This window comes from Lepisosteus platostomus, chromosome 3 (assembly GCF_059453375.1).
Source record: "Lepisosteus platostomus isolate fLepPlt1 chromosome 3, fLepPlt1.hap1, whole genome shotgun sequence".
Classification (NCBI taxonomy): Eukaryota; Metazoa; Chordata; class Actinopteri; order Semionotiformes; family Lepisosteidae; genus Lepisosteus; species Lepisosteus platostomus.
In genome coordinates, this window is record NC_142613.1 from 20471900 (window position 1) to 20489715 (window position 17816).

General features: G+C 35.5%; 2 protein-coding genes across 6 annotated transcripts in view; one reads left to right on the forward strand and one right to left on the reverse strand.

Annotated features, from left to right (window-relative positions):
• LOC148674596 (dynein axonemal heavy chain 6-like) overlaps positions 1-17816 on the forward strand; it is a 126407-nt gene that overhangs the window by 91087 nt on the left and 17504 nt on the right. For all 5 annotated transcript variants that reach the window (XM_088624874.1, XM_088624875.1, XM_088624879.1 and 2 more), the window contains 7 exons: positions 7823-7918; positions 9168-9308; positions 10315-10530; positions 12868-13098; positions 14395-14516; positions 16551-16795; positions 17239-17678. In XM_088624874.1, coding sequence (XP_088481000.1) covers positions 7823-7918; positions 9168-9308; positions 10315-10530; positions 12868-13098; positions 14395-14516; positions 16551-16795; positions 17239-17678 — 1491 coding nt within the window. The remainder of the gene's footprint in view (positions 1-7822; positions 7919-9167; positions 9309-10314; positions 10531-12867; positions 13099-14394; positions 14517-16550; positions 16796-17238; positions 17679-17816) is intronic.
• Positions 9-4588, reverse strand: LOC148674597 (uncharacterized). Its single transcript, XM_088624883.1, has 4 exons — positions 4422-4588; positions 3722-3920; positions 2680-3378; positions 9-1069 (listed from the first exon to the last, which is right to left on the reverse strand). The coding sequence occupies exons 2-4, from the start codon at positions 3903-3905 to the stop codon at positions 879-881; spliced, it is 1074 nt and encodes a 357-aa protein (XP_088481009.1). The 5' UTR covers positions 3906-3920; positions 4422-4588; the 3' UTR covers positions 9-878.

Below are 17816 nucleotides of genomic sequence, written 5' to 3' on the forward strand. Positions count from 1 at the left end.
CAGCTAACCAATCCTTATCAGGAATAAGAGACAGAGGAGTTTATTTGCATATGTTCATTAACATTGGGCTTCTTATTCTTGCCTTTCTAATGCACAGCACATTAGAAAACAGTAAATAATGTCACAGCCAACCATCATGTACAACATACTGTAGCAAAACAACATACAACAGCTAGTACAGAGTAAGTGGCTTTCTGATAATGGATGGATAAATATTTCTGCAGTGACCAAGTATTTAAGTGTATTTTGGTGAAATGTATTGTTTAAAATGTGAATGAAACTGCTGGTTATACTTAAGAAGACTACTGCTTTCCGATCTAAATTTGCTTACACTTATCAATGCAAGGTGTATTTCTGCTTAAGTGGAAGTCTAACAGCAGAAACTCAAACTGTACCATAGCATCACCTATAGGTTTAAATGTAATGTCTGTGATGCCTCGCTGTTGAGAAATTGATTATTCTGCCATTAAGGAATAATATGAGGTTAACTCTGATTCAGGAATGCATTCAGCCAGTAGATCTGACTCATGAGTTCATTGGTTCGTGGTTTGTTTTTGTTAGTCATTAAAAATTACTCTTTCATTGCTTTGATATTTGTTATATACATACAATACATGAGTAATTTCAATGGTTTGTTGTAGCAATTAAAAAGTTGTCTCAGTTTCTCTGGATTGAATTCCATAAAACTGATCTATTGAATTGACAGTTTGTGCATTTTATCATTTGTTTTGGGGCAAAATTTCAACTTGTAGCATTTTAAATTATACTTTCACCCCTTAAAAGCTTTTTTGAAATTTCATTTTGTACTCAAATATAGGTGTTCCAATCTGTGCTGTAGTTATATGATTTGGAAAGTTTACATATTTCAGGGACACATTTTAAATTTTGCACTTTAAATCTTCCACTTGAAGTTTGTTGAGGGTTTTGTCCTTTTGTTCTGAGGGAGTTGTGCACTTTAGAGCTTCAAGGGGTGATAGATTGACAGTTGTCTTTGACATCCAGTGAACTAAAGACTTCATGTTGCAGTCACATGCCCAGGGGTTATCATGCATATAAACTTCCTTAAGAGCTGAAAAGATAAACAAGATAGAAGGAACCACATTATTAATCCAAACACAAAGTCTGATTTTAAAAGTCTTTTTTTACTTTAGAGATGCTTTATGGAATAGTCATAAAAATCATGAAAAGTATAACTTCTTTTACTAGTCACACTGTGTTGTAGTCAATTAACCTTATTATTACTTGTGCCTCTCTATAAATGAACAAGTGATAATGTCATCATTTCAAACATCATTAATTCCAAGGGTATTCAGAAAATATGAGCAATATATTATCATTTTTATATTAAAGCAAAGTACTTCTATGTCTATGGTTATTCCCATCAAGAAGGTTCTTATAACACTTTGCATTTTTTGCATACTGTACTTTCATAGATAGGTGACCAACCACTGAAGTGCAGCACCTACTGTACGTGGGTGATGTTAGTCTGACTGTTTAACTTGAAAATAAGTGAAAAATATTATACTTAAGTCTGAGTTTAGACACATAACCACATGGCTTCTGAGTTACAGACGTACTGTATAACCACATGGCTAGGATCACAAAGCACTGAGACCCTTGGTCACTAGGTCAGTCTGGATATTGAACACATTGCTCACCTAGAACAGTAGAAGTCATCATCTCCAGCAGGTACACAACAAAATGTATTTTAATTTTTCTGTTGCATTTAGAAATCAGATATTTGGTTGGTTTATTTTACATATGTAATTCAGTTTTTATAAATTGAGAAGATTTGTGAACAAGGAATTCTTGAAACAAAGACAGCAAACATAATTATGAGCTGCACAAACTAAGAAAAGTATGAAAATCTGGCCAACTTTCTCTTTAAAACATACCTAATTCATAATATTGGTACCTTTTTTGCCTTCTTCTTTCCTCCCAATATCTCCTTTAAAATGCACAGGTTTCTGAACTATTTTGTGATAATTTAAAATCACATTAAACTACTATTCTATTCCATTTTCATTTAAATATCATTTAGGCAATTAGTGACTGAATAATTCAGTTAAAGTGTTTGTCCAATAGACTGTTTTTGTTAATCATTCCATTAATGGTAATTTATTTGCTTCTTAGCACAATAGATTTTATTTGTGAAACTGCTGTTTCATTTGTGTAATTGAACCATGTTCTAATAAAAATGAGGTTGATATGACATTTTTCATCTACAATAGACTAACTAGTATTCACTTAGACTGCCTTAATTTGGAAATATGCTCTTCCTCATCCTTGTTCTTGAAAAGACATTTTGTTTTTCAATGATAATACATTTTACTAGTTTTAGAAAAGTCTATTTTACCATGTTTTGTTTTTGCAGCAGGTGCTGCTTATTTTACTTAAACATGTCTGCCTTAAACTTAAAACTACATTTAAAACAATTACTTTAACTTATTAAATGCATCAATCAGTTACCACTAAAATGTTTACTAGAAATTAGTTTTCAATGAAAAAAGAGCTGAAGCACCCTTTAAATGAAACCGTTGTTTTAGTATTATAGACAATTATAAAGTTCAGTTTCTAAATCATATTAATATTAATATATATTTATTTACATCAGGCAAAGGCCTTTTTAAAAGTTGCTTAACGGTGTGAAGGTTCTCTGATCAAAAGAAATATTCTTACCAGGCAGCTGAGTAAGTAAGTTGCCATCAATAGTCTTCAGTCTGTTTCCACTTAAGGCAAGCTGTGTTAGCTTAGGAATGTGTTTGAACACATCTTCAGGTAGTCTATTAATCTCATTATTCCTCATGTACAGTTCCTGCAACTCAGGCAGACCCTCAAACATTGAGGCTGTTAGAGCTCTAATGAAGTTATTGTCTAATACTAGCATTTCCAGCTTAGATGTGGGCTTGAAGGTTCCACTGGGAATGTTCTTAATTTTGTTGCTATCCAGGTTGAGAAACTGGAGCTCTCCCAGACCAACAAAAGATTTTGGGGAAATCTTTTGTATCTTGTTGACTGCCAGATCCAGAACCTTTAAAGCAGTGAGAGATCTGAATCCATTGGGAGGAAGGGATGTAATAGAATTTAATGGTAGATCCAAATCAGACAAGTTCCTAAGACCAACAAAAATTTCAGGCTTGATTGTTGTAATATGGTTCTGTCCCATTATAAGGAAACGTAGGCTGATGAGATCTTGAAAGCCTTTTAATGGGAGTTTGGAAATCTGGTTTCCATGCAAGTTCAACAGCATTAGATTTCTGGCTCCTAAAAAGGCTTGGGGATGAATGGATTTGATTTCATTACGTTCTAGGTTTATACTTTCAATTTTTGGAACTGCTTTCAAGGCATTTGCTGGAAGTTCTTGTAAGAGATTTTCACCTTAACAAAAAAAAGAACAGACTTAAAATCACAGAACAACACCATATGTGTATAAACTTGTACAAACTAAAAGTAATGTTGAAAGTATGAAATACAATTTTGACAAGAATGTTTTTTAAAATAAAGGTCTTTGAGATATATATATATATTTAGCTTTTGACAATGAATTATAGGATAATAAATAAGGTACATGAGAACATTAGGTAAGTAAAGCTTGGTTTAACAAAAAAGTGTACCAGAAATGTTTAGTAAATATCAAACTTTGTTTCAGTACATTCATCTTCAAGAATTTTGTCCCCAATTAAAAGGTTACTCCTTATTTAGTGTTACATAAAAGGCTTACCCATTTTGAGAATCCATGCATCTTGGGGTAATGTGGGTGGGATGGATCTCAGATCTTTCTTTTGGCAGTCTACCTCCGTTCGTTCAACACTTGCTCTTTGAGAGCATTCACAAACATCTGGGCATCTTTCTGCTGCCTCCAATACCCAAACTGCCCCCATCACCATCCAAATGAAAAACAACATATTTATTTGCAAACCCTGGGGAACATTGAAGAACATTAAGATAGATTAACATATTTCAGTCTATTTTCTTGAACAACTTAATATTATATTGGCTATGGGTGCATGCAATACAGTTTTGTCTAAAAGTTTGCACACTACACGTCGTGAGCTGGGAATCAGCAAGGAATAAATCGAAGGAGTTCTGCAAGAGATGACGGGTCTCCTACAGTCCAGCTCCCCTTTAAATGCATACTGACACACTGAGAAGGTAGTTATTCCAGAAATATAATATCTAATATATTCTCCTTTTTTCTAAAAACATTGGTACAACCAGAAAGGAGCATATGCATACTGTTTAAGGAATGTATGTACTGTATATTAATGTTTAAAGCAATGCAACTTCTCAAACATTTTTCATTCCCTCCTTCTCATCTTATCACAATAAAGATACGGACACACATTAATTAGCACACCATATTTGTCTGTATAATTAATTTAAAAATAAAAATTAAAAAGGTGCATGTTAATAATACTTACTGTGAAAGTCTGTAAAGTATACTGAAGAGTTTGGCTTAGCTGCTTCACCGGGGATTTATTATTGCTCCAGATATAAAGCCCTTGCTTTTTGGGCACTGTACTGTTTAGCTGCCTTGCATCTACATGTGAGTCTCAACAAATCAGCCAAACAGACCAGCCTACCAAAGAGGCAGTACAAATATAAAATTCAACATATCAGCATTACATCTATGTAACAGCTTTTGGAGAAAAGTGACATAATCAGATAACGGATCCACTGAATATAATGTGCGAATGACTTGGTTTTCCTAGTTTGTTACACTATACTAATCTACTTGTTTTGTATTCAGTTCCATTTGTGAATGTAAAAGAAAAGATTATAAATACTGTAGCTGCTTAAATCTAGGTAAAGCTATTTGACTTGAAAGAGTTTTTAAAAGATAAATTGATGCTCTTCACTCAAGTCATGTTGGTTGCTGATAGGTTATGTCTGTGAATTTAACAAAGACAACATAGTTCAATTAGCAAAGACTCTTATCGATGAAATTGACCATCTCATTTGCACCACACACAAACAGTGGCCTACTGAAGCTTCATCAATGCACTATTTGAGCAGATGTCTTTATGGCACACTCACTAAGCATTAGTGTTTGTTTCATTATTATGCAAATGTTCAGTAAAGAAATGCTTAAGGATAAATAAAAACATTTAAAATAGGGAGGCATAGCAACATACCACTATTTTTAAACTTGAAGTCTGTTCTTCTGTTCTCCTCTGCATAATGTGTTTCACATATGTTTTCTTAAATGCAAGTGTGATGAGCTGTAAATATAAAATACAGTAGTAAGGCCATAAGTGGGTGAAAATACTGATTACCAACCAGAAGACACTAATTTTGAAATGAATAATACCACATTCTGGATAGATGAGCCAAGGAAAATTCTTACAGTGACTAGGGATACAAAAATAATTTGATCCTTGTGTAATACAGAACCATGACCTTTCTAAAGCCGTGACTTTTTGTCTCGTCTTCTTACTGCTGATACTGTAAACAGCAATATTTATATTTGAAACTCTTGCACTGATGTGCCTTTGCATAATGATATACTGTCCAACAACAGCTTTCCAGCACAAGAGCTTGACAGTTATCCATTTAATGACCTCCGCAGCCATCAGATGTTATCCTCTATATATATTTATCCAGGAGCTGTGGATATAGTTAAATATGTATAATTTCTAATAATATCATTCTGCCTAATGATAACCCATGAAAAGATCAAGGTGATTGGTATCCATGAAAACAATTATTGAAAAAGAACACCTTTATCATAAAAGTAAAAGTCTTGCCATAATTTCTTTCCTGCTGTTTTAACTTGTGATTAAATACAGCTTTTATTAAACAACCCTCTTGTGGTGAAATGAGTGTCCAAGGTGTTCTTCTCACACATCGTTCTTTATATACTTTTGTATTATTATTCATAATCTTCCAGTTTGTTAAGTAGTACATGATTCCCTCTGAAAGCTATAAATGTATAGTTATATGATACCAAATCTGTACTTATCTATAGTACAGACAAACATTTCTTAAATTAAACATTAAAATGATTTCACCCATTTCAATGCTGTTCAAAAAGGCCTAATATTTTAGAGTCCAAAATAACTTAATATTAATATTAGAATTAATTGTGTTAGCATCAAAGCATATGGCACACAAGTGCATATTTTTTAGAGTTCACGGCATGCACATTGACCTAAATTGGAGCAATCTTTTGTTGCTCCAGGCAGTGAACTGTTTTATCTGACCATGGGGTCAATGGGATCACATTAAAAGTTAACATTTTATTACATTAAAATACATTGTTTAGAATTAATTAAACACAAATTAACTTTTTGGTGAGCTTTTGAAATGCCAGCTTACTAAGATAGAGTTCACACCATTATAAGTAGTGCAACTAATGTGCATTTTATCTAGAAAATTAATGGTTGTATCCCTTTTCATGGGACGTGCAAGGAAATATTTTATTAGCTGTATTATAACAACAGATAAATACCTTGTTACTTGGAGAGCTCTGGACTCCACTTTGGTTTAAGTGCAGCATAACCAATATTATTTAATCTAATTCATCATTTACTATCCTTTTCATATGTCTATGCAGTTTAGGTCTTCTTTAATAACTTTTCCTTGAAGTAAAATTATAAAGGTATAAAAACACCATCAGGAGTATCTTTAGCATAAACTAGTCTTGAAAATTGACAGTGCGTCTTACAAGATGGTGAACCAAAGAAACCACATTTGTTTTTAGACATGCTGCCTTGACATAGCCTGACTCAGGAAATTGACAGGACATTGAAACAGAACTTAATAAGCTGAAGATATGATGATTACTACATAAGCCGCTATTATCTTTGTCATTGTAATACTAATGCAACTTGGAAAAACTAAGGCTGCTGCTGGAAGAGGTGTTAGTGGGGCCGACAAGGGCACTCACCCTGCAGTCCATGTGAGTCCTAATGCCCCAGTATAGTGACAGGGACACTATTCTATAAAATGGCGCCGTCCTTGGAATAAGACGTAGAACTGAGGTCCTGACTCTCTGTGGTCATTAAAAATGACAGGGTGTTTTTAATTTAAAAGAGTAGGGATGTAACCCTAATCATGGCCTCCTTATAATCCCCATCTATGAATTGGCTTCATTACTCTGTTCTCCTCTCCACTAATAGCTGATGTGTGGTAAGCGTTCTGGTGCACTATGGCTGCTGTCGCATCATCCAGGTTGGTGCTGCACATTGGTGGTGGTGGAGGGGAGTCCCCATTACCTGTAAAGCGCTTTGAATGGAGTGTCCACTTGCTTTATCACTCCAGTACTCTTGCTGCTTTAAAACAGCCTTTCTCACACTGGAGCAATCTAAGACTCACTATCCATCTGCCTGCACCAGCTCTCTCCAGTTAACACTCTCAAAACCACTCTCTGCCTCTCTGGAAAAACCCGATGTACGGTAACTCCCTGAGATATGCACTTCGGCTTCAGCCAATCACAGTATTACAGCTCTGTCCAACAGTAGCAACCAAACAGAAAAGTACTTCCTATAGGGCATTTACACAGTGATTCATGAACAAGCAAAATTTCAAAACCATAGTAGTCCCTGAAATATGATGGTTTTGGCTAGATTGCTGTTTTGGTCTTTCAAAATCTAATGATTCAACTTAATGAATCATTAGTGCATAATGAACTCAGTTCTTTTTCTAAATTTGATGTGGTATTTTCTAAACTGTAGGTCAATTTGTAACATTTTAGCTGTTGTTCCAGCTAAACAGCTATTTTATTCTGTTCTTTCAGAAGTTTACCTTAACAGGAGACCAAATTAACAGAACAACTAAAGAGCACTTAAACTTGTTCTGTGTTTCTTTTCCATTCTTTTAGATGATTGATCCAAAACAGAAAAAGGTTGAAGTGGCACAAGAAGCACTTGCAAAAGCCCAACGGAAGCTAAAAGAAAAACAGAAAAATCTGGCAAAGGTAAGATTGAAGGCTAACCAGAAAAGTTTGTGAAGCCCATAGGTTGGTCAGCGTTTTCATTCGTTCTCAGGCCTAAAATGTAATTACTGTAAATCTTCATGAAAGTCTTAATGAAAATGAAGATAACCTGATAACATATATAACTCAAGGACATAAGATATATCTCCATTATTTAATTAACAAAATGATCAAGCAGTAAATAACAGTGTTGAATAAATATGCAAACCCCTAGCTTCGGTAACTGGTAGTACTGTAGCAATGACTTCAACATCAGTGAGTTTTGGACCTTGGATTTTTCCTTATAGTGTTGCTTTCAGATGGTGACATTTGAGGGTTTCCTTGTTAGAACAGCTTGCTTCAGTGCCTGCCATAACATTTGTTGCATAACGCATTTGTATTTGCCTGGACACAAACCCAAACCGTATGTGTGGTAATCGTGATGGGAATGTAACATGCAAACATTCCCCTTTTTACAGTAACAGGAAACAAATAATTTATTGTCTAAGGGAAGGAGACATTCCCTACAATACTGAACTTTAAACATGATCCTAGAATGTGTTTGAGTTTTTATTATACCAAAAACTATACAATTTGCTTTATTGAGTCAGCTTCATGATTTTAAAATCCTATTATATTCAAGGATAAGATCTAAAGATCCAGTTCCTAATCTAAAGTAGGCCATTGTTTTGTTTTTTGTAATTGACAAGAATATCTCCCCTGGAACAGACATGTTTAGAGCCTTGCATCACTATATTTTGAACCTCATGATGATTGGTAGGCAATATTTTAGACTGGCTGTAGGGTAAACTGTAAGTTTCCTCGGTTCAGTAACATGACATAGCACTTGCTCAGGACTCCAAAAGCTACACATTTCAGTTTTATTGCTTTTTGAAGGCACTGAGCCTTTTCTTAGTTTTCTATATAATTCTATATATGATCTAAAGTACTACTAAACAGTAAATGATATATACTGTATCTACAAGAAATCTCCCAGTGATATTCATCAAGTTCAATTTAAAAAATAACTTAACAAAACACTACATTCCCCTGCCTCTCTGTCTCCACCCTGTCATCTGCTAGCAGTTGTCATTTTGGATTGAAATCATTGAGGTGTTTGACAGAACAAAGATTCTTTCTTGTGCAACACTTCAAACAAACTAACACAATAAAAGCCAGAGCTTTGGGAGACTCTTTGTCAGCAGTATATGTGCCTTTCATTTCTTTCACTGTTGACTGTACTGTTTTACAGATTGAGGAGCACCGTCTTTCTGTAGAACAGAACTACAATGCAAGTGTCACTGAAAAGGAAGAGCTGGGGAAAAGAAAAGCACTAACCACACTACGTTTGCAAAGGGCCTCCATTTTAGTTTCTGCACTCGCAGATGAAAAGGTAAAGCCATGAGTCATACAAATTAATAATTGAAAATGTTATTTAGAGTTTAAGATATACTGTAAAAAATGCAAAACAATAAAATAAGCCCTTTTAAATATGCTATATTTTTTATTTTCTTTAAAACAGTGTGAGGTTTAATACAATTTATGCATAAAATGGAGTGGGTGTTTTGTTTTGTAGATTAAAAACTTTGCAAACAACAATACACAGAACATTTTTGGTGTGACTGATCAATAAGGTGTCATCTCACCTAAAAAAACATTCTATTACTTAATAATAGTAATATTAGTTTCCATACACATTTTTCTGTCTGCCTCGTACAGCAAGTATTACACCTTATGTTAGTCAGCTAAGATTAAGTTTTTTACAAGTTGTAAATTTCAGTAAAAACAGTAGCAGTAATCCCACAGCTCACCTCTACAGTGAAGGACACAAGACAATACCGCAGGCAGGATGAGATACCAGTCTGTTGCAGAGCACACACAAACACACAAACAATTTAGAAACATCAGTTTACTTAATGAGCACATTTAAAAAGGTGGGAGGACACCAGAACACACCGAAAATGAGTAAAAACAGGGAGAACTTGTAATCTCCACATACAGTAGTAGCAACCCCAGGTTGAAAGTGAGCCCAGGACCCAAGAGCTGTTAGGTAGCAGGTTTAGCTGCCATAAATAATTCATACACATTTATCAATGATTCAGAACCTACTGTACATTCTAAACATGTGTGATACTGGCCAATCTGGACTTGAAAGAAGATAAGACTGAAGGAATATTTTCATTTTGGGAGGGACTTCTATAATCAACTTAAAAACGTAATACATTCTCTTTGTAAATTGTAAAATGCATGAGAATAATGAAAAAATGTAAAATTTCTGGCCTGACCTGGAAAAACTTTTTTTCAAAATAATACAGAAAAACATGGGATGCTTTAATCAAAGGTAATGAGGTATTTAAAATAATAAGAAAGACGTGCTTAACAATAATTTTGTTTTTCAGGATCGCTGGAAGGACTCTGTCAGTGAGCTGGAGAATAAGCTGCAGGACATAGTTGGTGATGTCATGGTCTCAGCTGCATGTGTGACATACTGTGGAGCCTTCACTGCAGGGTATCGCAGGACGATGGTGGAAAAGTGGCTAGGATTCTGCACTGCAGTGGCCATACCTGTGTCTCCTGAATATACACTTACAACAGCCATGGCTGAGAAAAATCAGGTAGCTTTCTGCATAGTGTGTTAAAGGGGAAATCTGGTGCAGGTGGAAAACATACAAACGCCATGCAGATAGCACCCCAGGGCCAGAATTGAATACAGGTCCCCAGTGCAGCGAGGTGGCAATGATAACCACTGCTAACGTGCCCCCTTCATATTATTATAATTGCTTACACTTATATAGCGCTTTTCTGGACACTCCATTCAAAGTGCTTTACAGGTAATGGGGACTCCCCTCCACCACCACCAATGTAAAGCATCCACCTGAATGATGCAACAGCAGCCATAGTGCACCAGAACACTCACCACACATCAGCTATCAGTGAGGAGGAGAGCAGAGTAATGAAGCCAATTGATAGATGGGGATTATTAGGAGGCCATGATTGGTAAGGGACACCGGGGTTACACCCCTACTCTTTTCGAGAAACGCCCTGGGATTTTTAATGACCGCAGAGAGTCAGGACCTCGGTTTTACGTCTCATCAAAGGACGGCACCTGTTTATAGTATAGTGTCCCCATCACTATACTGGGGCATTAGGACCCACGTGGACTGTAGGGTGAGCACCCCCTGCTGGCCCCACTAACACTTCTTCCAACAGCAACCTTAGATTTTCCCAGGAGGTCTCCCATCCAGGTACTGACCAGGCTCACACCTGCTTAGCTTCAGTGGGTTGCCAGTTGTGAGTTGCAGGGTGATATGGCTGCTGGCTTAATAGATTAATGGATTAATGGATTCATACTGTTAAATCAGCAGTTAAAACATTCCAGGACGGAGGAGCCAATATTTGTGAATGAGCACTATTTTTAACTAGTTCTGAGATCACTTTTGCCTTACTGTTTTTCACCATCCAGCTAGTGTTTCGATGTGGACCTTTCATTAAGTCCACAGACACTGCATGCATGCACATCATAAGTTGTGGTACGTACTGAAGGTATCTGTATGTACTAAGACAATAGATTGTTGAAGTTGGCAGTGGGGCATGAAAATGAAATCTGGAACATACCAAGACATTACAATCTAATATATTTCAAATTGCAGCTTGGTAAAGTTCTTAGTTTACCACCTAATTTCATTGATTAGGATGCAAGAAAACTCAATGTTGATTCTGAGTCCCTATCAGAAAGCTGCCTATTCCTGCTTAGGCTTTAGGCAACCTAGAGCTGGGTAGCATTGGAGGTATGGTAGGACTGCCTTGCCAGTACACTGGTCCATTGCAAACACACAAACACAGGGCACAGTTTAACCTAATCAGCATTTCATTGATAGGTGGTAGGAAAATGCAGCATGAGAATACTAAAAGTATAAATTCACTGTGAGCAGCTAAACTGGTGTGATAATCAAGGGGTCACCCACACGGGAACTTTCTTTAAAATATTTGACTTAAAGGCAATTTCTTGTTACTGTGCATAATAGACTGTCTTATCTATCCTTGTCTGTACCTCCTGTTTGGTTTTTGATGACAGAAAGGAAGACTAACTGCCCATGGCTTGTCACTTTTTGGCCTCCCTGCTTTGACAGAATTCATTTGCATGCAGGGACAAGAACAAGGTTCAAGGAAAGATTAAATAAATGCATAATGTACAGTAGCAATGTATCATTGCTTTAACATTTTACTTTTGCTCCTAACATTCCAGGTTTTCCATGGACTGCACAAGTAAAGTATGATTGTATGCATGCAATAGGTTCCTTGTGTCATTTAAGGGACAACAGTCAAATTAATTGACACCGCTTATCATTCTAGTACTGGTATTGGTGGTTCTGTAAAGGGAAGCTTTAGAAGTGGTATTTATTCAATGTACTGTATATTCTGCAGTAGTTCTGATACTGCAAAATAGGAAATTAATATTAATGTTGAACTACACCTTTGACTGCATTGTTTATATGAATTCACAAAGGTTAATCTATGCCGTTTAACATTCATGTATTTGCATTATATAATAACACACATGGGAATTAGGATCTGTTCTTCTATGTGCTTCAGTGCAAGTTTTGAGACCCTTGGTATTACACTGTACATTTGCTTTTAGTGTTCAAGATAAAAACTTTGAAAATAAGCAGTATATAGTAAATATATGAAACCCTCTAATGAGAAATCAAAATGCTGACACTATGGCTAATCATTTGAAAACTTGTTTTTTTTTCCCAGGGACATAAACAATATCTCAAATCAATCTTGCACAGGCTTTCCATTCCACGTGATACACTAAAAGATAACTATCTTGCCTAATGGTTTTTAATTCAGTTTCACAATTTTAAGAATGCCTTGCTCTTCTGTTTAAAGTTGTCATTGAAGTATCACAATTTAGAAGTCATTGTCTCTGTTGTCATTGTTATAATCAGGTTAGAGACTGGCAGAACAAAGGATTGCCTCCTGACCAGAACTCCACAGAGAATGCTATCATAATGCAGAATGGGACCCGCTGGCCCCTCCTTATTGATCCTCAAGGCCAAGCCAAGAAATGGATCTGCTGCACTGAGGGAGACAAGCTGCAAAAAGTATTTGCTTCTGACTCCAACTACATGAAAACTGTAGAGAATGCAATTCAATTAGGTGAACCTGTTCTTATACAGGTAAGGTAATTTGTTAGTTGGACTTAATATTGCTTCCCATCACGGTGGCAAAAAAGGTGCAACAAAAACCATAAAAACTGAGTTTTAATCTTTGAACACAATGAAAAAACATATAAATATGTTTTGAACTTCACCATTTCAAATGAAAGCACTTTCCACTCTATACAACCCCACGGGAAATGGAATATTCCATTTTCTCTTGAGCATTATGCAAATTCTACACAGGTCACTAGCAGCATATCCTGGGGGAAGAAGCAAGAATACTATAGTTTTAAGTATAACATTTTTTTAAAGCTGAGTATAATGTGTAAAAATGAGTAAAAACTTACTAAGCTGAGTATAATGTGTTATTTCATAAATCTTAAAAGGTCGTACTGCTTATTGCATAACTTACAATAGACTGCTTCAGCCACACTTTCTAAACTGTTGTGATGAAGAATCAGCAAAAAACATCCAGTCATCCAAGCACCTGTACAAAAGGGTTTAATTTATCCTGAATTGTTTATTTTATTTTTTTTTATGAATTATGTGCTGCAGTCTTATCAATTGACTGTACTAAATACGGTAGAAGAATAATTAAGCCTATCGCCACTATTCCAAAATGATTGTTTTAATATTTAATTTTTACAATACCATGCAAATAGTATTTTGTTGTGGTTACTATGGTTAGTAGAGGACATTTTGATTTAATTTAAAAAACATCTGCAATGTGCAAATGCACTGACCATAATGCACTGACACTTCATTGTCCTAATTAAACTTCAGATCTTAAATACCAGCACATCTAGTTCATTTGTGTTGTGTGATTGTAGCTAATTGATCTGATGCCTGTTTCAACATGGCTGAGTAACTTGTTCTAGGCTCCCTAACTTCAAATTTGGTCAATGACACTTGATTAAATAAGCTTACATGTCCCTGTGAATTGGATTTGCCTTCAGAGAGCATGAACCTGACTATCAGGATTTAAACATTGTTTCATCATCAAAAGACAGGTCAACTCATTGAATCTGATTGCAGTGGATATGTCATTTGCTAAAACTGGATGTGAGTTTGAATACGACTAGAAGTGGAATCTGTCATTGAACAGGCTGACAATGATGAATTTCCATCTCGGATAGGTACCATTTGATTTGTGAATTATTTACACACTTTCTAACATAATAATCAAAAATCTACCTTCAGGCTTCCAGAGTTTTAGATACAATACCAATAAACTAATTTAAGGAGCTAGTTGGAAGATCAAAATAACAATAGAATGTCATAATAGAGCATATGTTTCTCTATTTGTTTTCCAAGGATATAGGTGAAGTACTTGACCCTGGTCTTCAACCAGTGCTAATGAAGAACATAATATCACGAGGAGGACAAGACTTTATTAAGATCGGAGACACTGAAATTGAGTACAACCACAGTTTCAGGTAATCCAAAAGCAAAAGGTTTTTTTGTTTTTTTTTTTTTACAGCAAAGGTTTTTTTGTTTTGTTGTTTGTCACAGCAGAGCTCTCAGTCACCTACTATACATAACACCTGCATTAAAGCAATAGTCTGCTGAAAATTAATAGTTTGTTGACAGAATAATAAAATGTTGTTAAGCAAACTAAGGTCAAATTTAACTAACACATCTGGGCTGCGCATCCTACTGGCTTATGTTACAACATTTATAATCAGCAAGATGAATATAACAGTTTGGTTAGTGGTCAAGTAAGGTGTAGCTATGTACTGTATAAATTACAATTTCTTGTTATTTGTCATGCCGCAAGATCTCTTCAACTTGTAATTTGCTTTATAAATATATGAACATTATATCAAAAATACATTCTATGATCAGCAAATTTGTTAAATAAGAAATTTCAGAACTGTAGAACACTACCATTTTTTATTATTCATATTTAAGATGAGGGATGGTGTAAAATATTAATTTGTAATTAACCTAATTACTGCCCTGAACTTCACTGTGATATAATAAATAGATTTTGAGGAACATATCTTGTCTTTCCCTTGTATAATGATACACTTTATTGCTATTGCTTTGACTATAGTTATCTCTTTTCCAGATGTTATTTTTCTACAGAAAAATACAGCTGTAAATGTATTATAATATTTTATCGAGTAAATATATAACATTTTTATAGAACTGTTAAAAATCAAATTATAAATAAAAGATTTTAGTGGATTAACTCAAGTGAATGCACATTTAATCCCAAGTAATAAATTGCTTCAGTTTATACACAGCTCTCTTTAGGTCCCACCACAGCACCTTAATGAGGTTGAGGCCTGGATTTTGAGTTGGCCTTTCCAAAATCCCGATTCTTTTCTTTTTCATTCATTGAGTTGTAGATTAACTGGTGTGTTTGGAACATTGTCCTGTTGCATTATCCACTTTCGGCTAGGCTTTACCTGTTAGACAGATGGTCTCACATTTTCCTCTAGAACGCACTGGTATACAGATTAATTCATGGCGGACTCAATGATTGTGAGGTGTCCAAGTCCTGTGGCTGCAAAGCAGGCCCAAATCATTACCCCTCCAGCACCATGCTTCACAGTTGGTATGAGGTACTTGTGGTGATACGTAGTGTTTGCTTTTCGCTTAACATGTTTTGCATTACAATATGTCCAAGCAACTCCACTTTGGTCTCATCAGTCCAGAGGACATTGTTCCAGAAGTCTCATGGTTCATTTGGGTGCTGATTTGTAAACCTAAGTCCTGCAGCAATGTTCTTGTTTAGTCTTTTCTCATGAACCCTATTAACAGAGTCCTGTATATCCCTCAATGTAGCTTTATGGTTCTTTGCAATTTCTAGGAGCATCATACAGTCTGATCAGGGGGTGAATTTGCTGGGACGCCCCACTTCTGGGTAGATTGGCAACCATCTTGAACTTTCTCCATTTGTAAAATATCCTTCTCACTTTGTAAGGATGGACGACTTAATATTGTTTGGAAATGGCTTTATAACACTTCCCATACTGAGGAGCAGCAACAGCTCTTACTCTGTATATCTTTATCTGTATACTGTATATCTTTTGACCTAGGCATGAATGCTCCAGACCAAACTGACAAAGTTTCTGATTTTATATATAGGTGGAAAGCACTTCCTGATGATCAACTACTGTAATTATGTGCACATGTTTAGCAGCACCTGATTCTAATTACCTTCTTAACTGATATGGAAACAGTAAGGGTAACTTACTCTTGCACATAAGGCTTCTGAATGTTGGCTGATTTTTTAATTAACAAATAATAAAGTAAATTTTGTGTGTTATTTGTCATATTAGGTTAGATTTATCTGCTGTTAGGATTAGGTAGGGACTAGGTGAGTCAGGTATGTCTTAATATGTAAAACCATGTATATATTCTCATAATCCCTTTTAGCATCTTTTATATCATTTTTATCTGTGCACATCTTCAGAAATTACAGGAATTGTAAAGTTGGTGCATCTCTTTTTATGTCACAGGCTATATCTGACCACTCAGGTGCCAAATCCTCATTTCCTGCCTGCTGTGTGCATTATCGTCAAGCTCATTAACTTCTCAGTGGCATTCGAAGGTCTGCAGGAGCAGCTCCTTTCCAGTGTGGTCTCCCTGCAGAGTCCTGAGCTAGAGCAGCAGCACTGCCAGCTCCTTCAGACCATCACCGCTGACCTTTTCCTTCTGCATGAGCTGGAGAACAGGTCTCTGCTCCTACTGCAGAGGACAGAAGGTAAAGACTCAGAAAGCTGGCTGAGAGAGTGGCTTTATAATAACAGCAGTTATCTCCATGGGTATCAAGTACTGTCATATAACCCAAGTATATTTTAAGGTCAATTTAGTACTTCTAAAACAAAATCATGAACAAATTTTTAACTGCAACCTTAAAAACTGGAACTATACATAATAAAATGCCAATAATTACAATTTTATACGAACTACACTATTTTTTATTCTCTATGAATCCTGCATGTACATGTATTATTTGTTATGAATTCATTATATGAATGAAAACTTCAAGTATTTGCAAAATAGTGGTTATATCAACTTCTTAGAATGCTGAAAAACTACAAATAAATAATTAGCACAAGAAACATCAGCTCTAAGAAAAAACAACAATAAAAGTACAATTGATTAATAGATAACAATATGAAGTATAAGCCTCTACTTTTTCAGGACACATCCTAGATGACCAGGACCTGATTGAAAATCTGCAGAACTCAAAAGTCACATCAAAGGAAATTTTAAATCGGATACAAATTGCAGAAGAAACAGAGAAGGAAATAGATAAGGCACGGAAAAAGTACCTTCCTGTAGCCAAGAGGGGGGCAATTCTTTACTTTTTGTTAGCAGATTTGATTCAGATCAATTACATGTATCAGTTTTCTTTGGACTGGTTCAATGAAATGTTCATAAAAGCAATCCAGGATGCTACCCAAGGTCAAGAGTGTCTTATCCATGACCCCTCTGAGCCAGTATCTGGCACCCTGCGCCCTCTCAATGCCCAGAACATGAGGAAACCAGCAATCCAGTCTGAAAGAAGAATGCCTAATAGCAAGGACCTAAATCTACAGCTCTTGATGATGATCGACACATTAACTGAAAATATATACAAGGTAAACTTTAAAGATTTCAGAAGATATCTTCTTTAAAGAAAAAAAATCATTCATTTATACTGAGGATAGTAAGTGAATACTCAAATATACTCAGATTATCAGTGGGTAATCTGGACAGTCATATTCACAATCTCCTTT